The sequence below is a fragment of the Sciurus carolinensis genome, chromosome 16 (assembly GCF_902686445.1).
Source record: "Sciurus carolinensis chromosome 16, mSciCar1.2, whole genome shotgun sequence".
In the NCBI taxonomy this organism is placed as follows: domain Eukaryota; kingdom Metazoa; phylum Chordata; class Mammalia; order Rodentia; family Sciuridae; genus Sciurus; species Sciurus carolinensis.
Genome location: NC_062228.1, coordinates 29,907,409 through 29,933,735, shown reverse-complemented (window position 1 = coordinate 29,933,735; position 26,327 = coordinate 29,907,409). Strand labels below are relative to the sequence as shown.

The following is a 26,327-nucleotide window of genomic DNA, read 5'->3' as shown; positions in this document are numbered from 1 at the left end:
GGCTATAATAATATTGCTATGTACATTCATAAATAAGTCTTTGTGTGGATAACATACATTTTCTTTTCTTTTGAGCATATACCTTGGAGTGAAAATGCTCTGAGTGAAAATCTGTGTTTAATTTTTGGATGAAGTCCCAAAGTGTTTTCCAAAGTGACTGTACCATATCACATTCCCAGTAGTAATATGTGAGAGTTTGTTTCTTTACATATTTGCCAACATTTTTATTGTCCACTTTTTTACCTCTCTCATTTAATTTTTGTTATTCTTTGCAAAGGAAGATATTCTTCCTGTAATTTTTTAGATGAACAGATTCAGTGAGATGCCTTGTGTATATTGAATGAAAATGAATGAATGGTGTGGGTAGTTCAACATAACAAATGACCCAAAAGTTATTTAAAAGTTTTTAAAATGAACGCTTAGATTATGTTGGATGTTGGAGATCATATTTCCCATCCACATATTTTTTTGAAGCAGTATGATTGTTTTTTTTTGGCCAATATTTTCTTTTATCATTTATGTGATTCACCTAACATAAAATTCATCATTTACAAGTGTACCAGATGATTAGTTTGCTCATGCTTATTTCTAAGTGCTCCTAATAGTTCTGTTATTTAAAAAAGAAATTTGTATACACTTAAAATATTCATTTTTTTTAAATAAAAAAGAAGGAGAAATATGTAATTTTGTCTCTCAGGGAGCCATCATAGATCTGTAGAGGGAACAAGAATATAAAGACCATAAGGCAACCCAGAAGTCACTTGTTTTGAAGTAATTAAGATAACCATGTTGACTTTTTCTCTGTACTCTAGGTATAGCCTTTTCAAAATTAGAAGGATATGTCTTCCTTGTTATTCTGGCATGAATATTTAGCAGTGCCACTGCTAACCCTAGGATCACACAGTAAATGTTAACAAGAGACACCAGAACTTGTGTTTTCCCTGTCCTATTGTTTTTCTACAAGAATGCTGACAGCTGGAATGGCTTTGTGACATTGTGCCTACAAAGCTGAATATTACATATGTAGTTACCTGGGTAGGTGTACACTGTATTTTTTTAAGAGCTGGATATTGTGTCTGGATGTCATCCATTACATCTGTTTTATGGTATTAAATCATTTTATGACTATTTAAAAAATAGATTAGAATTCCATAGTAATTTATGTCTCAATGATGTGTTTCTGCTAAGCAAAGAAAATGTTTCCTGAAAACAAAACTTCTGATATGCACGTAAGAATGAAGATATGCTTTGTATAATATTTTCAGGTTCTTTGGTTCTTCAACTCAGTATGTCAATTTATTTTTTGAGGGAACAGTAGACTCTCTCGGTGGTGCTCAGTTCTCCATCTCATATGCTTCTTTTCGAATATTGCGTAGTGTCCTTCCACTTTGGAGAATTGTTTAGGGGGACTGGAAATGTTATCTAGGGCTTAGTTGACAGTTTTTATTGCTGGTCTGGTGAGATTCAGGTCTGTTTTCTTTTCAGTGTATTTCAAAGTCCCAGTATCTCTTAAGAACACCTTCCCCCCATCCTCCTAAATGAAGAAAACCTTATATTCTAATTATAAAATACATGATCATAAATTAAGATAATACTGAAAGATTTAAAGGAGAAAATAGAAGTACGACTTAATCCTGCTTCCCAGACACACATATTCATTATGAACATCTTGGCCTATAACAGAGGTCAGCAAACTATCACCTATAGGCCAAATCCAGCCTGCTGGTTTTATATAGTCTGAGCAAAGAATGGCATTTACATTTTTAAATGGTTGAATAAAGTCAAAAGAAAAACAGTATTTTGTGACATGCGAAAGTTGTAGGAACTTCAAAATTTAGTTTCCAGAAATAAAGTTTTATTGAAACATAGCCATGTTCATTCATTTACATACTGTGTGTGACTGCTTTCATGCCCAAGTGGCAGAGTTGAGTAGTTGTAGCACTGGGCCTCCAGAGACTGACATATTTACTCTCTGGATCTTAACATAAAAAATTTACGACCCCTGATTTATATAACCTTCTGGACTTTTTCTGTGCATGTGTGTGAGTCTTGTGTGTGTGCAGTTTTAAATAGAGGGATCATTCTATATGTTTTTTTAAGCTACCATTTTTGCTGAATGTTGTTTATTAATAACTTCTATTTTTTTGTTTATTCCATTGAATTAAAATAGAACCACTCATTGTTCTTGTTATTTTTGTATCATATGAACCCACAGGATATTATCTGTGAACAGTAATAAAAATATTAATGTTGTATGAGTTAGAATTGATTTTAATTGTTCAATGAAATAAAGGTTTGTTTTTCTCATACAACCTGAATAATGAGGTGGGTAGTGGTGAAGCTGCCCAAGAAGTTCTTTGAGGAGCCAAGATCTTTCTAGTACCCAGTTCTGCCATTTTTTGCGTGTACTTTCATTGAAAAATGATTACTAAATTCTGTCATTGTTGTGTGACAAATTACCACAAAACTTATCAACTTGCAATAGCAGGTATTTATTTCTTACAGTTTCTGTGGGTCAGGAATCCAGATATGGCTTAGCTAGTTATTTCTGGCTGGTTATTTCTGACTGGTTATGGTCTTTCATAAGGCTGCTCAAGATGTTGGCTAGGAATTCACTTCTTTGAAGGCTTGACTGGGGTGGAAAGGCTGTTTCCAAGCTCACTCATGTGCTGTTGGCAGGCCACAGATCCTCACTGGCTGTTGGCTGGAGACATCAGTTCCTGTATATGGCAGTTCACAGATGGTATCTTAACTTCTTTTATGGCATGTGTGTGTATGTGTATGTGTGTTTGTGTGTGTGTGTATGTGTATGTGTGTGCATGTGCGTGTTTTGGGAGAAGAGAGAGAAGGAATTGATTGATTGATTGATTGATTGATTGATTGATAGATATAGTTGTCTTGTTACCTAACCTGGGAAGTAATGTCCCATCTCTTCTACAATATTCTGTTTATTAGGAGTGAGTTACTCGGTCTAGCCTACATTCAAGGGGGGTAAATATACCAGCAGGCAGAGTTTGTTAGAGGACTTTTTAGAGGTCGTTTTTAATCTTTAAGCCTGCAGTTTCACTTTAAGGTGGTGGGTAGACCCTTAAGTACTGGTATGGCAGGAAGGGGTCCTGGTAGGAAGAGGAGGGGAGATAACCTTTTGAAATATTTTTCAATAAAAAGAGAGATACAGGGTTGGGGAGATAGCTTGCAAGCACAAGGCCCTGGGTTCGATCCCCAGCACCCCCCCCCAAAAAAAAGAGAGATACAATAGTAACTTTGCATTTCCATTTCCTCAACTAGAACTGTGCACCATGACCACCCCTAGCTGAAGGAAGTCTAGGAAAGCAAGCTTTTTGGATGAACATGTCTTTGTCCAGGTCAAAATCAAGGTTTTATTAGCAAGAAAAATGGTCAGTATGGATACTGGGGTGGATAACAGAAGGTATCTACTATACTTGCTTTCGAAGGATTCAGTAAGGTAACCCAGGACTTGCCTGGTCTATAGTAGGTACTTAGTTAAACAGTAGCTGTGGTTATTATTACTTACAACTGATACAGGATAGTTTTGGAAATTAGCTTGTTGATAGTAGTAGCCTGTGTCACTACTGAAAGAAGTAGCATAGAAGAGTCAAGCAAATAATTATAATTATTGAGTACATGGCATGTACCAGATATTGTATTTATATATACTATCTGATTTAATCCTCATAATAAACCTGTGAAGGAGGTATTATTTACCTTATTTTACAGAGAGGAAAGTAAGGCCCCAAAGTATTAAGTAGGTATTTCTTATACAACCTACACTCACATGGCCTGGATAGGTTTTAGGTTTGGGGAGACTGGTCCCCTCGGATCTTGGAGTGGGCAGGTGAACACTGGACAGTAAGCCTCTGGGCCCAGCATCTCCAGTTCTGGGCAGTCTCTTCTGATTCCTCCAGTATTCCTTGAAAATATACTTTTCTTTATATTCCCTGATGTGGGAGATGCTACAGTGTATTGATGGCTCTATCAATGAATAGGTGGCAGAACTTGAATTTGAACCCTAGTGTGTATAATTTTAGAAGCCTGTCTTCCTTTCACTACCAGGCTCTCTCTAGTCTTCAGAAGCAGTGAATTTCAGTTAAAATGAAGTCAGAGTTAAAATGTGCCTTCATTTAACACACAGATTATTGTATTTCTTTTATTCTGATGTTTCTCTCACTCCTTTAATAAACCTAACACATTTTCTTGGATTATAAATTAACACTATTTGCTTCATGACTGGAGCATGAATGGAAACTTATGTGGCCACTAGGTGTCTCCATTTGGTCCTGTCCTTTCTCCTGTGGCACACTTAGAAGAAACCTAAGTGGATAGAAGGAAGAATAAATAACAGGACATCTTGAATGAAGGGACACTCACTCTGATAATTCCAGTTGCCTTTTTCATCCTTTGCTCTCCACTTCTGTTCCTTCTATGCTCATAGATTGACTGATGTTTAGGCAATAAATCAATTCTCTGCAACCTTAGATGAGTCTTTGATTTCTCTTTTTCATTTATAAAAGTGGGAAAGTGAGGGGAGGTGAGAACTTTTGTGCTTATCTAGATAATGTTAGATAATAAAATAATTATAACATGTTTGCCAAGAATTTTAGGCACAGTTTTTAATATAGTTTATTGTCATGGGAATACTTGTGTTTCTAAGGCAGATAATGATTGCATTTATTAATATTAATTTCCCTGTTCTTTAATATAATAACACTGCCTGTAATTTACATGTATTATCTCTTATAATCCTCATAGGAACCCTGCATAGTTCCCCTTTTTTCCCTGATTTTAGAGATTAGGAAATTGAAACTTAAGAGAGTGCTCCAAGTTTAATAGAGTTTGGTTGCTTTCAGATTTTTTTCCCCTCCATATGGAATTTCATTATGGTGATGGGGAGAATTCGACTTAAGTCAGTAGATTTAAAAATGCCTGCGAAGTAATTCAGCAGAAAGTGCTTCTGAAACCAGGGTTTGGTTGAGTACAGACATCTATTTTCTGCAGTTGTCTTGTAGAAGTGAGCAGTGTGCTCTGGATGTGGGCTCCCTTCAGGAAGGCTACAGGCTCTTTGCAGAATTACAAATTGTGTACACTCAGGGATCACTTCCTTTCACTTGCCTACAAATGCAGCACCCATTATCATAGAAACTGCAGGGCATTTGACAGCTCGGGTTCAGACCTGGAGCTTCATAGAATGGAACATTCTTCTTATTCAATTAGAGGCACACAAAAAAGATGGGAAGGCAGCTAGGCCTAGGGTTTTCTTTGACATTGCTGGCTGATATGTTCTCTTTTACCCGAATTTAGATTTTGCATTAATTTCCAGATTTCTCCAATCATCTTAAAAAAAATAAATCAGCTCACGCTCGGTTTTCTTTTAGTCACGGATAATTTAATTGTGCTTAGTATCTCTCCAGTTGACTCCCCAGTTTGGTGGTGATTTCTGCAGACCATAGGAAAATGTATGACAAATGTGAGATGAGAGAGCCTTGTCAGGCAGGGCGCACTTTCTCTGGGAAGTCAGAGCTTGCAGTGGGAGCAGTCCCCAGCGCTAACAGGCACACCCACAAGATCTGCCTCCAACACTGTCACTTCTACCTCTTTGTTCCCCTTCCCGGCTCACTTCCTGCCAGTGATTTGTGACATATTTCGTAGCAGATCAAATGAGCCCCTGACACCTGATTGCCGAGTGCTTCTTGTTTACAGTTGCTATCCAACGACACCTAGACAAGATGGAAAGCTTAACGCGCAGTAATTAAATTTGCATCTGCTCAGTGACAGGACTCAAAGAAAGGCGTTTTCTCCCCCCTCACGTTTGAATCTCATTGTAGAGCTCCTACTGTCTTTGACCATACAGCAGCTAAAAAAGGCAAGATGTGGACAGGTAAACAAACATTGGTTCAGTCTTCTGCCTGTCATTAAGTGATGAATATTAAAATCGCCGATAATGCCTTTCTTACTTGACTTCATTTTCTTCACCTTCTCGTTTAGCCAGATTTATAACCAGTTTTAAATATGAGAACTGTAGCTTGGAGGTGATTTTTTATTTCAGCCTTTTTAAAGGAAAACAAACATTGCCGAACAATCTGGATTGGTTTAACACCCTTTGGATTGTACATTTCTCACAAATGCTAATGAATAATTCAGCAAAGCCAAACACAATCTGCTGGTGGTATCTAGTGTTATTCACACTTGCTAATGAATAATTCCCTTTGGCTTTTATAGGGCAGCTCTAAGGAGTGACTTCTGAGACTCAGATGGGTTATTATTGGGCTATTTGTCAGTGTCCTTGGGGCATTGTGAGCCAAAGCCCAACTTGGCTACCCACTCCACATACCTTCTCCAATTCTTCTGGGAAACACGCAGCTCTCTGTGTCCCAGCTTTTTAGCCCTAGAATGTTGCTATGAAAGAAACTCTAACAGGATTCAGCTCCATTTTAATTTCATTGATTCAGTTACTTCATTGTTGTATTCAAATAGAGGAATGTTTATTGAGCACCTTATGGATGTACAAAGTACAAAGCATGGCATTGTATATGTACAGAGGTAAGAGAGATTTTGTGTGTTATGTCCTCAAAGAAAGTGGAGCGTGTACAGGGGAGGTATGGGGTCCTGGCAGAGGATGCTCAGGGTCTTTTTTTCCCCTAAAATTATCAGTCATCATTTTTCTCACCATGTTTTCGGATGTGCATTTCAGTGCATACTTGCTGTCGATGGTGTTGGGTGAGGGTTATATTGCTTTGGATAAGCCTAAAATTCGATTAATTTTAGAACTGCTTACAAGATAAGCCCTATAATGTGATTCCAGATATGACTGTAGGAGGCCCTTGTTCATTTGCGCTGCACTGAAGTCAGGACTTGGTGGTATGACTGGATGTTACTAGCCTGGAGAGTCTCAGGATGGCTAATGGGAATTTACGTGTGCCTGAGCAGCCTACCGTACTCGAGCAGACATAACTGCATAGTGTGTAACTGACTTCAGTGGGGCTCATTCAGCCCTGATGAGGTTGTTTCTAGCAGCCTGCGGCTTTTTCTGTTCAACTAGTTTTCCTCTGATGTCTGAGCACATTGGAAGATTATAATCTTCAAATTCCTTTCAGTTAGCTGGGAATCATGTGATTTATTCAGGCCAGTAAATGGAAGTGGTGGGTATCATTTTCTGGAAAACACATCAAAGACCTAATGTGCCACTGCATGCTTTGCCTTGATGCCATGAGTTTTAGATGGTGCCATGTCCCTTAGACCAGGCCCATGTGGAGTGTCAGCTAGCTTAACAGAATGTTGTTCCTTTTATATAAAAAATGTTTTTTAGCATAAATTGACAAGGTTTAATTGTGTATTTTTATGGGTACAAGGTAATGATAGAATTTATGAATGTAATATAGAATAATTAAATTAAGCTAATTAACATAACCATTACCTCAAATACTTATCCTTTTTGTGGTGTGAACATTGGAATTTACTTTCAGTGATTTTGAAATGTACAAGGTGTTATTATTTGCTATATTCACTATGCTGTGCATTATATCTCAAAGGAAAACATCGCTCTTGTCTAATTGAAGCTTTGATCAACATTTTCACATTCCCCCCAACCTCTCGTAATCACTATTCCACTCTCTGCTTCTCTGAGTTCAATTGTGTTAGATTCCACATGTAAACGAGAACATGCGGTATTTATCTTTCTGTGCCTGGCATATTTCACTTAGCATAATGTTTTCCAGTTCCCTCCACGTTGTTGCAGATGATGAAATTTCTTTCTTTTACAAGACTGAACAGTATTCATTGTGTATACATACCACATTTTTTTTCCATCTGTTGATGGACACTTAGGTTGACTCCATAACTAGGCTCTTGTGAACAGTGACACAATGAACATGGAGTACAGTCATGTCTTTGAAATACTAATTTCACATCTTTTGGGTAGATAGAAGTGAAATTGGTAGATTAAGTGGTAATTCTATTTTTAGTTTTTTGAGGAACATCCATATGGTTTTCTATAATGGTGGTCCTAACTTACTTTCCCATCAGCAGTGAACAAGTGTTCCCTTTTCTTCATATCTTTGCTAACACTGGTTATCTCTTCTTTCTTTCTTTTTAATTTTTTTTTCTGGAACTAGGCTTTTGTCTTTTTCAATAGCCATTCTGATAGGTTTGAAGTGATTTGTCCTTGTGATTTTTAATTTGCATTTCTCTAATGATTCATGAGGTTGAACAGTTTTTTTCCATCTATCTATCTGTTGGTCATTTGTATTTTCTTTTGAGAAATATCCTTTTAGGTTCATTGCCCATTTTAAAATTGTATTACTTTTTTTTTTTTTTCTATAGAGTTGTCTGAGTTCCTTATATATTTTGGATATTAATCCTTTATCAGACACATGTCTTGCAGATATTTTCTGCAGTCCACAGGTTGTCTCTTCACTTTGTAGTTGTTTCCTTTGTTAGGCAGAAGGGGTTTTAAAAATCTTAATATAACCTCATTTGTCTCTTTTTGCTTTTGTTGCCTAGGCTTTGAGGTCAAATCTAAAAAATTCATTGCCCAGACCAATGTTGTGTGGTTTCCCCGCTATGTTTTCTTCTAGTAGTTCTGTAGTTTCAGTTTTAATGTTTAATTCTTAATATTTTTTGAGTTGACTTTTACATATGGTATAAGATATGGGTCCAATTTCATTATTTTGCATGTAGCTACTCAATTTTTCCAATATCATTTTTTGAAGAGACTTTCCATTTCCCAGTGTAGTTGGCACCTTTGTTGAAATTCAGTTGACTACATGCATGGTTTCCTTTCTGAACTCACTATTCTGTCCCATTGGTTGATGAGTCTATTTTTATGCTACTACCATGCTGTTTTAATTACTATCACCTTTTAGTATGGTTTGAAATGAGGTAGTGGACTGCTGCCAACTCAGTTCTTTTGCTAATGATTGCCTTGGATACTCAGGTTTTTTTGGGGGGAAGGAGTTCCACATGAATTTTAGGATTATTTTTTCTATTTCTATGAAAAATGATATTGGAAGTTTGATAGGGATTACATTGTATCTGTAGATCACTATGGATATTTTAACAGTATTCTTCTAACTCATAAACATGTGCTATCTTTCCATTTATTTGTGTCTTCTTCAATTTATTTCATTAATATTTTATGGTTTTCATTATACAGATCTTTTATCTCCTTGGTTAAATTTGTTTCTTGGTATTTTATTTTTCTAGGATAGTCATCTTGATTTTTTATTTTTTATAGGTAGTTCATTGTTAGAGTATAGATATGCTACTGATTTTTGTATGTTGCTTTCATATCCTACAACTTTACTGTATTTATTAGTTCTAACAGATTTTTATTTGTGGAATCTTTATGATTTTCTTTATATAATATCATCAACAAAATTGACAATTTCACTTCTTTCTTTCCTATTTGGATGCTTTTATTTTATTTTTCTCTTGCCTGATTACTCTGGCTAGGGTTTCTAATACTGTGTTGAATAAAAGCAGCAAGATTGGATCTCCCTGTCTTGGTCTGGGTCTTAAAGGCAAGGGTTTCAATTTTTCACTTTTGAATATTATGTTAGTTGTGGGCTTATCATGTCTGGCTTTTATTGTATTGAAGTACATTCCTTACATACCTATTTTATTAGTCTTTTTATCCTGAAATGATGTTGAATTTTGTTAAATACTTTTTCTGCATCTGATGAAGTTATTGTATGGTTTTTTTCCTTAATGCAGAATGTAGATTCTGTTGGGTGAAGGGAGAGAAAAAGTTCATTTCATCAATTACCAAGGAATCTGTGGGAGAAATAACATCAGTGTAAATGGAGTCATAGAAGTAAAGGAACAATTTGTAAGCAGAGACAGAGTTAAGTTGAGGTCATCATAATTAATGTTAATGAATTTAAACTTGTATGCAGCATGTTAATTGGTAAAATTCTAAACCTGTAATACGTCTGTTTGTTTACAGCTGTTTTGAGGGTCTAGCCCTTGAGCTAAGAATGATTTTTACATTTTAAAGGATTATTAAAAAAAAGAAGAAGGAAAAGAATATGTAATAGAGGAAATATGTGACCCACAAAACCTAAACTATTTTCTGGCACTTTACCAAAATAATTTGCTGATCTTGCACTTATGTCTTTAAAATCCCTATAAACGGTTATAAAAAAGTATAACACTTATCAAAATGTGACTTTTTGCAGGATTGGGAACTCAAAGGTCTTACTGGTCTTTTTATCTTTTGGTCTAGCATAGCGCATGGCAACACAGTATAGGCTCAGAACAAGTTTACTTAATTGAATTGCACACCGAACCTGGGAGATAGGGAAGATAGTTCAGAGGATGAGAACTAAGAAGAAATCATGAAAGGTCATAGATCTGAAGGAACAGAACTTTTCCTCCTCTCTTTTGTGGGTGGTGACAGTTCTGGATTTGTTTAAACCTTCTAAGTATGAGCATTTATTTAATCTTCGTTTTCACTTTTAAATCAGTGTCATATTTTGGAAGGTTTTAAAGATACGAACTTGTACTCTGGCATCAAAGTATTGTCAGAGTCTTCTTGCTGATCTATTAGGTGTTGATATTTTTGTTTTCTCTTCTTCCCCTGGCAACACATTTTTTTTTTTAACTTAGGCATGTTTCTGTCTTTTCACTCATTGATTTGTTCATTCAAAGCTTTATATATCCAAGAGAAGTGAAAACATATGTCCATACCAAAACTTGTACACAAATACTCAGCAGAATTATTCATAATAGCTGAAAAAATAGAAACAACCCAAAACGTCCATCAGTTGATGAGTGGATAAACAAAATATGGTGTATCCATATAAAAGAATATCATTTTTCAATAAAGATGAATGAAGTACTGATATATCCTACAACACGGACCAATGCTGAAATCATTGTGCTAAGTGAAAGCCAAGCACAAAAGACTACATTTTGTATGATTCCATTTATATAAATTGTCTGAAGCAAATATATGAAGACAGAAAGTAAATGAGTGACTACAGCTGAGAGCAGGATGGGTGGGTATCAGGACTGAGGTTGGTAGGTGCAGAGGATTTTTTTGGGTGGGGCGGGGGCTGATAGCAGAGTTCTAAACTTCATGGTAATTTTTGTACAACTTTGTGAATATACTAAAAATATTGAATTGTACACTTAAAGGGGTGAATTTTATGTTATGTGATTATATCTTAAAAATATTAACAAAAATAATCACATAGTGGATTGCTCATTTTCCAGTGATGCTACTGAATATACACGCTCCTATTTAACAAGCAGCCAGAATTTGAATCTCGGATTTAGTATTTTACCTTCTTGAACTAAAATCTTATAAAAACGAAATTGATTTATAGTCAAAGCTCTTTTGATCCACCTGTTATATTTACATACATTTATTCTACTTTTGTACTGGCACATGGATACAAATGTATTAGACTACTCTTTGTGGCAATACTGGTAGTGACAAAATATAATTAAACAACCTAAGTATATATCAGTGGGGCGGGGCGGGTTAAGTAAGTTAAGGAGGATGGAGCCAATGAATATGGAAAAATCTTTAAGATATTTAAATTAAATATAGACTGGGATTTCATCACACACCAGTCAGAATGGCAGTTATCAAGAATACAAACAATAATAAGTGGTGGAGAGGATGTGGAGTAAAAGGAACACTGTCACACATTTGGTGGGATTGTAAAATAGTACAACTACTGTGAAAATCAGTAGGCAGGCTCCTCAAAAGACTAGGCATGGAACCACCATATGACCCAGCTGTGCTTTCCTTGATATTTATCCTGAAGAATTAAAGTCATTGTACTACAGTGATACGTACATACCAGGATTTAGAGCAGCACAATTCACAATAGCCAAACTGTGGAACCAGAGTAGGTGTCCATCAGTGGATGAGTGGATAAAGAAAATGTGATATATATACACAATGGAGTTTTATTTAGCCATAAATAAAAATGAAACTATGTCATTTGCAGGAAAATGGATGGAACTAGAGAACATTATGTTAAGCAAAATAAGCCAGACTCAGAAGGTCAAGAGTCATATGTTTTCTCTCGTATGTGTTAGAGAGGTAAAAAGAAAATAAATGTGGCAGGATCTCATGAAAATCGAAGGGAGAGCAGTAGAATAAAGGAAGGGACTGAGGCAGAGGAAGGAAGGGGAAATACTGGGGAATAATATTAGCCAAAGTATATTGTTATATTGCATATGTGTAAAAATATGTAACAACAAATCACACCATAAGTACATCTCTAATGCACCAGTGAAAATGTGGAAAAAAAAAATAAAGCAAAGGCCAGTGTGGAATACCGTGTTACTATTTGTGTAAATGCTTGTATATAGATAGAATATACTAGAAAGATTTAACAGTGGTTACTTCTTTGGGAGGGAAAATTTGAGTGGGTCAATAATAAGAGAGGGACGACCTTTTTGTAGGGTTAACCTTTTCTTTTTTTTTTTTTAAAGTTTTTACAGTTTATTAATCCTCATGAAAAATTCACACAATCACTGCAGATAAAGTCATTGCAGAATCTTCACTCCTTTGGCTTTTTGCCAGCACCAACATTTGCCTTTGCAGTTCCCCTGACTTTCTTCATTCTCTTTTTGTGTTACCTTTTTAAATGCATTTTTATAGCAGAATTATTTATCATAGCCAAAAAGTCCATCCGCTGATCAATGGATAGAGGACATGTGGTCTATCCATATATTCATGTAAGTAGAGTCAAAGGAGATTTGAATATAAAGCAGTTTTGTTTTGGGGAAATCTCAATTCAAACTGGTGTGCAGATACTATCTTAAAATTTTTTTAAAGTTGATTTCTAGACTACAGTTCCGCAACCAGTCTTGCCTCTGTTTCTGCATACTCCTTTCCAATCCATGTGGAATAATTTGTTTTAGGATTCATCCCACTTCACCCCTTCCTGACCACTAACGGGGCAGCAATTATGTGGTTCCACAGTAATTTTAACACTGTCTTCTTGCCCAGCTGTGGGGTGGTAGTGTATCTGCAGGGCAGGACTGTGGCTTGCAAGGGACAATATCAACTGCCCACAATCATTTTAATGTCTCCTGTGAAATGATAAATGAAGTTTATAGTTATAATAAAAGCAAACCCATTTCCCCCCAAGGTTTAAAGAGTGTGCAAGTAAAATTCACATATTCAGATCTGACTGCTTTTTTTTTTTCTTTTTGAAAGAATCCTTCTATGAGGACTTTTTGCTCCTTTTAAAAAAATCAGGTATGTTTTCAATGGAGGCATTTATTTGACCCAGCCCAATAAAGGTGCATAAAATATGAAAATCTTGTAAGAGTTATTGCTGCTCCTCTAGGAACTTAACACTTTTTTTGTTACCAGTATAGTTGGAAAAATTCTTGCAAGTATTGCATTCATGTTGCTTGCTTTATAAACACATGCTCCATGTAATTTACAAAATACTTGCTGGGATTTTTCCTGGTTTTAGCGAGTATGTGTAATTGGATTATAACTCTTGCTTTTGGTTTGGGTCCTTCCTAGGTAATTTAAATCCCCTGCCTGCCCTGCACATTCACTTGAGAGGTGAGTGTTGGGTGTTCCCAGTATTTCCAGGGTACCCCCCTACTGTAATTTAGATCTCTTTTTGAAAAATCGTTCACCATTTCCTCGGCTGGAAAGTGTGGGATTGTGGAAGCAGTTCCCCTGTCCCTAGGATTTCTAAGCTATCTTCCCAATTGTAGGAGACCTGACCCTCCTGGGGATGTGGACTGTGTTTTCTCTTAGAAGCCACCCAGTTTTTTGCTGTCCCCACTGCTTGCTACCTACTGACCTACAGCCAGATGTTGTTCCTGCTGTGATTTATCCTTTTTGCATTACATGCCACTTGTCTTTGTGCAGTTGACACCCTCATTTCATTTTATATCTTGTGTATATCATGAAAGACCAGGGTTTGGAGGTATCCTTTTATAATTCCTTTTTCAGTTAGGCACTCTTATGATTTTTTACGTGTAGCTGGATTATTGTGATGATTTTTAAGTGATATAGACCCATTTACTTGAACTCTTAAAGCTGTGAAGGACTTCCTGCTTGCGGGGTGATTTCCTGCAGCGTTTCCACCCTCACTCTCTTTTTGCTGTCTGACTGCCACCATCATGGGTCGCATGCATGCTCGCTCCTAGGAAGGGCCTGTCCCAGTCAGCTCTGCCCTGTTGCTGCAGCGTCCCCACCTGGTTGAAGTTGACATCTGTCGACCTGAAGGAGCAGATTTACAAACTGGCCAAGAAGGGTCTGACTCCCTCACAAATTGGTGTGATACTGAGGGATTCACATGGTGTTGCACAAGTATGTTTTGTGACTGGCAGTAGAATCTTGAGAATCCTTAAGTCCAAAGGACTTGCTCCTGATCTTCCTGAGGATCTCTATCATTTAATTAAGAAAGCAGTTGCTGTTCGAAAGCATCTTGAGAGGAACAGAAAGGATAAGGATGCTAAATTCTGCCAAATTCACCGATTGGCTTGATATTATAAGATTGCCAAATTGGAAATGAGTCATCCACAGCCTCTGCCCTGGTGGCATAAATTTGTGTATGTATTCAAGCAATAAAAGCATTATTTAACTAAAAAAAAAAAAAAAACAGCTGTGAAGTATCATGTAGCATTTTTGATCCAGACCTCCCATCATACACCCAAGGCAACTGAGGCCCAGAGAGTTCACTGATTCCTTCAAGATTCCACAGCAACTTAATTACAGAGGTGAGTCTGTGATTTGGAATTTCAGGTTCAGAGCTTTTTCTGTATACTGGCTGACTTGAAAGTTTAAACATACCTTGACTTGCAGGGTAAGTTCGATGGTGACTCAGGAGAGGAGTGCCTCACAGCTGAGTAAACAGTGCTTCTGCTGAATACCTCTGCAATGAAATGCTTTGGGAATCAATAATGCTGGGCTATTTAAATTTTTTATTTACCTTCATTTTAATCAAAAGAAGTGACATCTTCCTTTAATATATTTCTGACTCCAGCCAAATGGTTGTGTGATGATACTGGTGCTTCCTTTTGATGTCAGTGTATGAGAAGACAGTGTGGGATGGAAGAGGTGTTTGTGCTAGAACAACTGTACAGACACCATTTAGGCTGTAGGCAAGCCAGAAGCCATGTCTCTCCTAGGTAAAAGGGCTGACCTGTTACTATTCCTACTTGTGTGTACAACATGTGTTAGAAGAAGTAATTATTTTTAGCCGACTGACTATGACCAAGATTAATAGCTCTTGAAAGGGCTATAATGAAAGGCTGCCCCAACTGGCTTCTACATTTTTCTTTATTTATCCTGCTCTCATCCCTGTCACCTTTGGGCATCAGCCAAATGTCATTTATGTGAGATTTGCCCCTTGGATGTGAAAGGCCACTCTTTCTTAATGATGGGAGGTGATTGGGCTGCAGGGCTGAGGAACTTGGACAGTTGATGTGACCCAGAGGAGAGTCCTTTCAGGTCTGCGGGAGTCACAGGAACAGGACACTCACTCCTGAGGGAGAAAGAACATGAGAATATTCAGCTGTCTAATCCAGGTCATTGAGGTGTACTCAAGGTATAATAGGGAGTAGATCAAGGGCTCCTTTGTCAAGTCCTTGTATTTCAGTGGTTTCTTTGTTTGGAGGACTTGGAAGTTCCTTTTTTTCTGACGAGATTATTCTGACTGAAATTGTCAACTGTTCCTAGTTTTATAAAACTGGGAAGTCTCCTTGTGGTAGACTACAAGTGAACTCCTGCATCCCTTCTTGCTTCTTTCTGTCACAGACCTTTTAGGCAATAGTTGTCCAAAATGCAGATTCAATTTCCCAGCCACCCCTCCAGCTAATCTGGGAGAAGACTCTTCTGGTGGTAGTTTCTGGGAAGTTTCCTGTAGAGAAAGTTGGTGTGTGCCCTTTGCCCTTTTCTTCCCAGGCCTTTCCTTTTTATTCAGTAAGAGAGGGCTGATTCTTAGAGTGGTGAGCTAGGTGGAACTTGAGTCTCTAAGGACTTCATGAGAGCCACCATACTATCCTGGTCAAGCCACTCCTATTTTGGATTTTGGGTCACTTGTAGGCAAACCTGTGCCTAGATCATACACTATTTCTATATATTGCTCAAGAAGAAAATAAAGCTCAAATCCTTAGATTTTCTTCTTCCATTCTAAATGTTAATATCAGAATTTATACAGACTCCTCTTCTTTTCTTTCAGCCCCTACAAATTAAAGCAACCTAAAAAAAGATAATTCAGTAATTTATTTAAGGTCTAAAGGCATGAAAGATATATTAATACGAGAGACATGATAGAGGGGTTAGGAAGAAGGCAGAACAGAAAATAAAGACACTGAGGAAGAAGATAGCGAGGGTCGCTCTTAATGCCTTCTGTCATAGGCAGGGAACCCTCACCACCTTCCAGTACTGGTGGCAGCAACAGCTTCTTTTCGAAGACTATTAGAAGGCCTTAGGGATTCCACTCATCCGCTTTCTGAAGGCCTGGGGAGCTTTCTTAAATCTCAAGTTCCAAATGTCAAGTCTCTATTTAGTGCTTTGCAGGTCCCTTGCATGAAACTGCCTGGGCATCTTTGCATGAGGCCACCTTGACTCTAATACTGTCTTCATTAGACGATATGTATTGAATTCACTGTAGTGGGCTGCACATTATTAATTAACACAATCCTTTTAAAAGAGAGGCTGAGATGTGTAATGATTTTTCATGATTTCTTCAACTTCTGAAAAAGAAAAGCAACTGTTTGGCTCACTGTTCTCATTAGCATTTATAAAGTGAACCAGGAGAGGTATTCTCTGCAGTGTTTTTCCTTGCTGTTTCTTGCCTTTTAATTTGAAGAATAGCAGGATCTTGTCTTTTGTTCACACCAGTAAAAGTCCATTCAGCTGGAAAAAGAACAGTGTGCTCTTTGTGTACTCAGAGCATTTGAATGCTTTTGGTCACATACTAGTTGCTGTTTAACTACAATAAAATTGTGACCAAAAGAGATAAACATTTAAAGGATAAATGACAGGACTGTTAATCTGAAGGCAAGTTTTGTAGCATTGTTGTTTTTAGCTAACAGGTACATAGCCAGCAGTCTCAGAGAAAACTTTTGCATTTAAAATTGAGTAAAGCCTGTTTGCAACCTTTTAAAGCATATAATCTCTAAACACTAAAACAAGTAATTTACAATATTGGTAAATAAAAATTGGATTTATGGTGTCCAGAATGATGTTTTCACCATGTATATGTTGTAGAATGACTGAAATCAAGTTAATTAAAATGTATTACTTCATGTATTTATCAGATTTTTTTGGTGAGAACACTTAAGATCTCTCCTGGAAATTTTCAGCTATACCCATGCTGTAGATCTCTGGAATGTCACTGGACATTTTTAATGGCAGATTATCTTATGTTTTGAAAAAATCATTTGAACACATCTAAATTCTTTGGAAACTTCTAGGAATTTCCTTGATGTGTTTGCTGAGCTGAGCCATGTTTATAGATATATATGACTACATACATGAATATATTCATGATGTGTTCACCTGCATATAGAATATCCAAGCATGTTATCTAAGAAAAGGGGTTTGGGGATTTTATAAGTCTACAGATTCAGAACTTGATCCATCTTTAACCCTATAAAGCATTAGATTTGCCTTTCTGGTATATGACCCTTTGAAAAAAACTGGTATAGTGAGGGCACTTAGATGTTGGAGTGCTATTTGTTCTCAGGAATATGAAACATACAAGGTTTTACTTGTCTTTTGTCAGAGTGCTGAGGTGTGTGTTGCCTTATATGATGGTTCCATTGGCTTCCAGCCTTTTCCCAAGATAACAGAAAATAAAATTAATCCAAGGTATATTTTACAAAGGTCTTTTTCTTACATGTAGTCACATCTTGCTATACAACAGGAGTCTTAAACTTTTCCTGTGTATCACTTAAATGTAAGATGGTTAATGAAAGCTGAAACTGCCTTAGTTTAGGGGTGACTTTAGAGGCTGGTGGTGAAATAAGAAGTATGTATGCTACTGAAAGGGAGCTAAAGTAGGATGATATTTGGTGATATCTAAAGAAAAGAACGGGTTTCCATCAGATTACCTGACAAGGAGGCCCACCAGTTGACAAGTAAACTTCTGAACATTTAGCTTCCAATCTGTTTTATGTCACCTCACTTGAAATTATTAATCGATTAGCAGTGCTCAGCAAACATTGAAGAATGCCTTAAACAAGTGATAATTAATATTCTCAGAGAGATGAGAAAACATTATGTACATGGAACAGGAATAAGACAGTAATAAAAAGGACAGTCACATGTTAATTTCCTTAGTGGTGATGATGTATTATGGTTATTTTTTTTTTAAAGTTATCTTTATGTCTTAAAGTTATACACCAAAATAAATATAGTTGAAATATTATATCTGGGGTTTTTGCTTTGAAATAATTCAGAAAAAAAATGGCAGGATGAGGAGGAATAGATGAAATAAGATTGATACTTGTTGAAGCTGTGTAATGTGTGCCTGGGAGTTATCACACGATTGTCTTTACTCTCTGAGTTTGAAATTTTCCATTGTAAAATGTTAAAAAAGGGAAACATTTAGAGAACAAGAAAGAACTCTTGAAAATTAAAAATATGATAGCAGAAATAACTTCATTGGAAATGTTAGAAGATGAAGATGTTTTCTCAGAATGTGTATGCGAGGAGGGGGAGACAAAGCAATTGAAAGTAAGATAAAATTGGAGGATCAATCAAAGGAGTCCAATATCTAATTCAAGATTAAGAATTAAAGGGTTAAAATATTATACAGAAGAAATTAACGAAGAAATGCTACAAGGTAATTCCTTGACTTAAAGATATAGGTGCAAGGACCTTGACTGGATGTAGCAGAAAGGCCGAAAAATGAGCCCATTGAGGTACTTCATCCTGAAATTTCAGAACCCCAGAGAAAAAGAGAAGGTCCTAAGAGTTGTCACCCAGCTCTCATTTCTGCCCTCAGCTGGTTTGGGTATTGTAGTGTCCAGAGCTTTCCTGGGCCAACTGATCCAGACAGTTCTCCTCATGTTTTGCTTGGTCAAGGATGTAATGATGACCAGGCTGTTGGGATTGAGAGATAGGCCCTGGGGTCTAACCTTTGCTCCTACACCTCTGACCAGTTTTCCTGTTTTCAGCTCTATTTCCAAAATGCATCTATCTGCCTTTGGAATACGTGGTTTTGTAATTCCTGAGCCTTTCTGGAGACAGTGGCCGGAACCAGCTAATTTCTTATTGGTCTTCTCCTTTCCCTCTTAATGACTGACTTGCCAACAAGGCCACAACTTTTTCTGTTCTCCTAACCCTAACCATTCCCTTTGCATCTTAACAAATCTGGTGTTGCATCTCTCATTCTCTCTCAATTCTCTTTGTCCTTGAAGGTTTTTTGTTCTTTTGTTATTGTTGTTTTAATTTCTCTCTTCCTTCCTTTTTACACAGCACTGGGGACTGAACCCAGGGCCTTGGGCAGGCTAGCAAGCACTCTACCAATTTGCTGCATCCCCAGACCTTGTTTTAATTTCTTAACAGACATTTCAGTAAGGTTTTAGGAAGGAATCAAGTGTCTGTTTTGAATCCACCATGTTCAAATAAGAGTTAATTTGTTGTGTTAGTCATTTATCTGGATTATCAATTTCTTTTCCTAAGGTTTATTTGAAAATCAAATTAAGCTAAGAAAATAATTTAATATATAGAAAGTGATTTCTTCTTTCTCAAAGTCTGCCTTGCCTCCTGACACTCAAATTGGTTTGTTTTTGACCTTTTAGGAAATACCATGGTCCTTGAAGACTCCTGCTCCTTTTAGCAATGAACTCTGTACTGTTTTGGGTCTTACTCTAAACACATGATGTTTGCACTGTCACTGGACTAGGTTAAGTGACCTCTGTGAACATACAGTGATGTCTTGGTCTAATCATGTATTGCCTATGGCTCTCGTGAATCTAAGTTTAATAAATACTTGCTGATCAAAGCATACCACTGAGAATTTTATTACTTTGTTTTTATATGTGTTATGTGTGATTTTATTTCAATGCCTTTTCAACCTCTTGCTCAGAGATCAGTAGGAAGGAATAAATGTAGTGAGTATTAGATTTGAGGGTAATGTTGATAAGTTTGAAAATGTCATTGGTTTTCAGATTCTAAAGTATTTTATTGGAATTGTAAATTTACTATCATATTTAGACCTGACTAGTTATTATCCCTAGAAAGGTGAAATAGGGGACCTGAGTTGCAGGCTTCTCTAGAAAGCCTCTTTCACTGTGGCTTTTGCTTAATGACTTACCTGTAAACAGGCAGTCCTGTTTATTTTAAGCTCTTGCCTTTTAGCACAGCATAGCTTTAGTCGTTCAGAGTATGCCTCTCTTGTGTAAGTAACAATGCTGTCATTTTCTCTAAAGTCACCTTTTTTATTAAAGAAACTCTTTAATAGTTCCACATATTCTGTAGTTATGCATTTCTGTGGGTGCTTACCGACCCCGGCACAGTGTTTAATAAATTATTGAACTTTGAAGAACCTTTGAGAAGCAAGGGCTTTATGTGACTGAGCAGCAGACATGAAAAAACGCTATCCTCCAGAGTATCTAACAGACAGAAATAGAGGCTTGATCAGACAATATAAGCACCGAGTGAATGATGGTAATACCATGAAATATTTACACCCCTGGAGCACGCTAGGGTGGGGAGGAGAGTGTGTGGTTTTTTTATCGTTTTGGGTTGAACCTGACGCCATACAACTCACCGTTCTATGATCTTAAAAGCAAAACAGAAAGAAAGAAAAAAAGAGTGAGAAAGAAAGGAAGAAAGGAAAAGGAAAATAAAGAAGGGAACGAAGAGTATTGATTTGGTGATATTTTGTTGTTTGCAGTATCTTATCACAAAAGCAAGACTTCTTTTATTGACAGCTACCTTACGGAGAGTCAAGTTCTAATCTGGCCTTAAAAAGACTGACAGTATCAGAAATGGTTTCTTGCTGCTATAAGCTTAAAGTTTTAATTTAATCAGCCATGATTTTATTATCTGTAAAAATAGTAAGTTAAATAGCAAAGAAGTGAATGATCTAATATGATCTTATTTTCAAACAGAATATGCTATTTTTTTAATGGAATGCTATTTTAAATTGGCTTATGATAAATTTCTTTAATAATGATCCATAGAGAAAATTAGCATAACAGAAGTATCTGGATTACTTAGGGAAGGTTTGGAAGATATTTATCCAAACTAATACATATTTAGATCAATTCTAATACCTTCCAACATAGGACAGGCCTGACCAATTCATTTTGCCCCTCTGCCCAGTATTTTTGTCATTTTTTTTCTTATACTGATGAACTTTTTAAGATTTCATGATGATATACAATATTGTTAAAAATAGTTATTGTTGAGGAATAAATGTTGACAAGAAATATTTTGCTTTATTGAATTTCACTTAATTTATCTTGAAAATCCACAGATTGTCTTTATGAGGTGTTTTAGTGTTTCTGGTTGTAGAAGAATTGAATCTTGTATTAATAAAGAAGCTCAGATTGACCATAGGTATTGGCCTTTCAAGAGAATCATCTGACTCGGGGAACTTTGGTATGCTTCGTGAACATCCTGGGTATCCTCTGATATGCATTTTGCTGAACTAGGTTATTTGTCCCTGAGATCATAGTGACCTATTTTGGCACGTTTCTGCCACTTGTCCAGTTAAGATAGTAATGTTGGAAACTTTAATGAGACTGTCCTTTGCAACTGTAATATTTTGTCAGTAGATTATAAGTAAGGGAAACTTTAAATGACTTTGCTGTTTTTAATATAGGAACACATTGCATACAAAAAAGTTTGTAGCCTAAGGACCTAGTATCAATGAAAAAGGATAGAGAGCCATTTGTGAAATGATGTATCAAATTGAAATAGTAAAAGTAAGATATTATTTGTTTGTGTTTTTATCAAAGGTAATAATTATTGCATTATTATTATTTGTATGTATTTTAATTTATTTTTTGTTGCTGAAACGAGGCCCTGGAAAAAATTGGTATTTAGAGTTTGAGTGATATGGATTTCATTCTGCCACTTACTTGTTTGATTTCTGGCAAGTCATGGTTCTGATACTCAATTTTCTTATCTAAAAATGGGGCTAATGGTAACTTTCTTCCTATTTTGTTAAGACTTCCTAGCATGTAGCACAGTCCCCAGTATGTTGGAGGCACTCAGTAAATATTAGTTCCTTTCCTCTTCCTCTTCAGTTAAACCAAAAAGCCTTTATCTAGGAGGTGAGAGACTTTTAGAAGCTCTTGATTGATGGAGGGAATAGGTCACTGAACCAGAAGAAGGGCTCTGGAGGCCTGTGGACAATCATGTGAGAGGGTGGGAAGTGGGGTGTGTGTTGGAGAGCGGGAGGGTGTGGATGGACAGAGGAAGGATGGTCTGAATTCACTGACCTCAGGCAGATGTAGTCTTGGAGATTTGAGACCTTATCTGAACTTCCACTGTCATTATTTGATTCTCAGAATGGGAGTTGAGAGCTTCTGAAAGTTGGGATTCTATTTCTTCTTGACCTCCTATCTCACTCTTTTTTTAAGTACAAAATATTAAAGAAGATTAAGTTGAACTAGGACACATCAAAGGTTTTTCTGTTCTCAAGTGCTATCTCTGATCATAATACTTTCGTAAAACTCTTAGCATGATTGATTGGTATCAATAGCAGATTTCAGGTGCTATCCATGTATATTCATTTTGCAGATTTTAATGAAGGCCTATGTATGCTTCAGTGCCATACTGTCCTCTGGGGCTTCTGTAGTGACAGATAGACCAGAGCCCCTCCTCTCAAGGGCATTAACATTCTTTAGAAGAAGCAAACCTGTAAATAGTAGACAATATTAAGGCAGTAAATAAGACCGTGTCTCATAGTGATAAACAGTATGCTATGTTAATGACTGAGGGGAGGTGGTGTGGTCTGAAGTGACCTTTGATGTGAACTCCAAAGGAAGAAAAGGATGTTCATTCCAACTACAGGAACAGAGCTCTGAGGTGCTGATAAGCTTTTCGTGTAGGAGGAACAAAGGTGTTCAATGGTCAGAATTTAAGGAGAAGAGATAAAAGGGAGAAGGAATGAGGCTAGATCATTGTAGGGCCCCGAGGCTGTGATAAAGATGTAGATTTTATGCCAAGTTCAGGGGAAACCACTGGAGGGTTTTAAGGTGGATAGTGTTTATACGGAGTGTATGTTTTATAAAGATCACTGACTGCCGTGTGGGAAATATTGGAGAACCAGAGTAGAATTAGAAAAATTGGAACTGGGCACAGTGGTGCATTCCTGCAATCCCAGCAACTTCCGGGAGCTGCAAATTTAAGGCTGGCCCTATCACCTTGGTGAGACCCTGTGTCAAAATAAAAAATAAACAGGAGTAGGGATGTGACTCAGTGATACAGTGCCCCCAGGTTCAATCCCAGTAACAAAAGAGAGAAAGAAAAGAAAAAAATCTGGAGAGAGAGATGTGCATATGGCTTGGCACAGGTGATAATTACAGAGGTGGACTCAAGGGGCGACGTTGTGTTGGAGACAAAGTTGAAGGGTTTTCTTGGAGACTGGATAAGGAGATTTGAAAGGAAGGAATACAGGATATAACATCAGGTTTTCAGTTTGAATGACTAGATTGCGGCCATTTACTGTGATTAGAAGACAGAGGAAGGACCAGGTCCGGGGCTGAATTCAGGTGCTGTCCTTTGGACAGTCCCATGGCTGGTGCTGTTAAATAGCTGTAGGGAAGGAGAAATGGAAGGTTAGGGCCGGAGTGCCAGCTTGTCACTGGTGGATGAAAGCCTTGGAGCTTCTCTCTTCATGAATTGTTCTTTTTAATTTTTATCTTTTTTAAAAAAAATATATATATATATTTTTAGTTGTCGATGGACCTTAATTTAATTTATTTATTTATATGAGGTGCTGAGGATCAAACCTAGGGTGTCACACATGCCAGGCAAGCCCCAGCCCCAGCCCATGAATTGTCCTTTAGCTTGTGATGTCCTTCCAGGCCTCAGTTTTTCCTGAGCGAACGTGTATTTCTTCACCTTTTTCTGTGGCTGGGTTGCCCTGCCACACTGTCTCCAAGCCCAACAAATGTGTTCCTTCCAGGCAAAAGCAAAAGATGACATATACCATGAGCCAGATTTTCCATGACAGACTTGTAAGGAACAAGATAATCTCATTGTTCCTCCTGCTACTTAAAATAAAGGTAATATTGATTTTATAGTAGCGGTTCAGGTCCTAAGGCGTGATATTGATTAAGCGTCTGATGAGAATTTGCAGGGTAGCCTTCTAGACCTGCAGCTACAGGGCATCTCCCCACTGGGCCAGGCCTCTGTGCTGACCTCCACTGTTAGAAGTGGTGTTTGTCTTAGGAATTCTTGGCCCTGTTTAGTCTAGGCACTGTCCAGAACATTTATTTTACCTGATGGATGGCTCAATCCAGCCTGTTACCTTAATCTGACCTTAAAGATGGGAGTCTAACTCCTTTGTTCTTAGTAACTGTGAAGACTAATTTTAATGCTATTTAGAATTATTTTCTTATCGGTAGCAGATTTCATGTTGAATCTTCTGTGAAACTTCTTAAAATGCCATAACCTGACTTTCCTCTTCTTTTTTTTAGTGCCACTATGAGCAAAGCTCACTTTAAGGAATTTTTTTTTTTTTTTTTTTTTAACAAGGGAAGGTACCTCTTTCAACAATGTCATTATTAAGCCCAAGAGACTCCTCAATTTGAATGTTACATCAAGGAGCATAATTTCCTATGGTTATTGTGATCTGATACATTCAACATATAAAACATACAAGTCAGGCTTTATGGTATTTACAGATCTTATTCTGAAGCTATCTTGAACAATTTAAATAGCAATCAGGGGATAAATTTCACTATCCTAAGTGAGAAAGAGTTCCCAGAAATCATCTAAAAATAGCAGTTGTATATAAAAAGTTTTGACTTTCTGTTGTAGTAAAATTTGTGTATTTTCCTTGTAGGTCTGATAATTCTGTGTTGTTCATATGTTGGTGTAAGGAATAAATGTGTTATAATAGACTAGGTACTCAGTATAGTGCTTGACACATAGTAAGTACTCAATTGATATTAACTGTTATTAGTTGTTATAATGTGATGTTAGTGGCAACATCCTTTTATATCGTCCATACTTTCTAGCATGGACTGGGGCACACAGGTAGATAGATGCTCAGTGACTGAGATCACCAGCATTTGGGATTTCCTTCCACACTTGCAGTATTATAGCTGATTTTATATCTTTTCTAAAATAGTCTAGGTTCCTGGTGTCCTTTGATCTGTTACATGGTTACTCTCAAAAGGAGCCATGTGAATTTGACTATTTCCATATCTGCCTGTCTTTGTTAGCTGCCAAATAGAGCTCAGGTTTTAAATCTTTTGCAGTTTAAAGAGATAGCAAACGTTAACCATTCCTAGCACAGTGCCTGACACAAGATAGCTAAATGTGTTTGACTCAGAATCACGATTCCAGGTCAGTTCTACCCCTAGGGAGGCAATGCTGAGGCACGAGGCTGTGGCTCCTTTTGAGAGAGGAGGTTAACTAATTATTTTTTTATCCTAGTAGAAGATGATATGAAGGGAATCCAGTGCTTTTGAATTTTCCTGTGGATGCACACAAGGCAACTCTGTGTAGCAGGACAGTGGAATGGAAAGGCAGCTGTGTTAGTAGAGAAATGGCCTCTGTTTGGCTCATGAGCACGGAGTCATTTTAGGGTTGGTTTATGAGTCATCTGAAATATGCATTTAATCTAGACTTGTGGCCTGCTGGTGAGGCTGCTGCTTTTTATGATCTCAAATGTCTTGTCCATGTCAGAACTTGCCTTGTTTCTTTGTTTACTTTGAATCAAGGAAATGTTCATGACCACACTTGGAATTCCTTCTCAAGTGTGCATTTGGTCACATCACCCCTGGCTACCACCAGTACATGACTGTTTATTTTGGATGTCCTTTTCTGATGTTCAGCTAATTTAACCCACAATGAAGTTAATCCTTGCTTCTTTGGAAAAGTACAGATTTACTTCTTAGCTGCTTTCAGAGACATTTGCATTTTCATGAAAGCGAGTATATAATTCCACTGACTTTTGGACCCATCTCCCCACATATACAGTGACTTTTTTGAAGTCAGGATTCATAGCAAATCAGAACTGTCTTGAGTTATCTAACGTGCTCGTTGAGGTTAATAGTGAATGTGTAAGTGACATACATGGGTAGGTGATATTGCATATCCTGTTACATCTATTTATCTCGCCTAGTGAGTAGAAGAGAAAAAAAGAAATAAAGCTACTTGGAATTGAACTTTTCAC

The 26,327-nt window shown here is 37.1% G+C and overlaps 2 protein-coding genes across 5 annotated transcripts in view; both read left to right on the top strand.

Moving 5' to 3' along the window:
* Positions 1 to 26,327, top strand: part of Fto (FTO alpha-ketoglutarate dependent dioxygenase) — a 379,184-nt gene that overhangs the window by 35,625 nt on the left and 317,232 nt on the right. The gene's annotated exons all lie outside the window — the stretch shown is intronic.
* On the top strand, positions 14,141 to 14,494 carry LOC124966617 (40S ribosomal protein S13-like). The gene has a single exon (XM_047528063.1). The coding sequence runs from the start codon at positions 14,141 to 14,143 to the stop codon at positions 14,492 to 14,494; it is 354 nt and encodes a 117-aa protein (XP_047384019.1).

Coding starts and splice junctions, on each gene's coding strand:
- LOC124966617 (XM_047528063.1), top strand. CDS start 14,141: ATGCTCGCTCCTAGGAAGGGCCTGTCCCAGTCAGCTCTGCCCTGTTGC.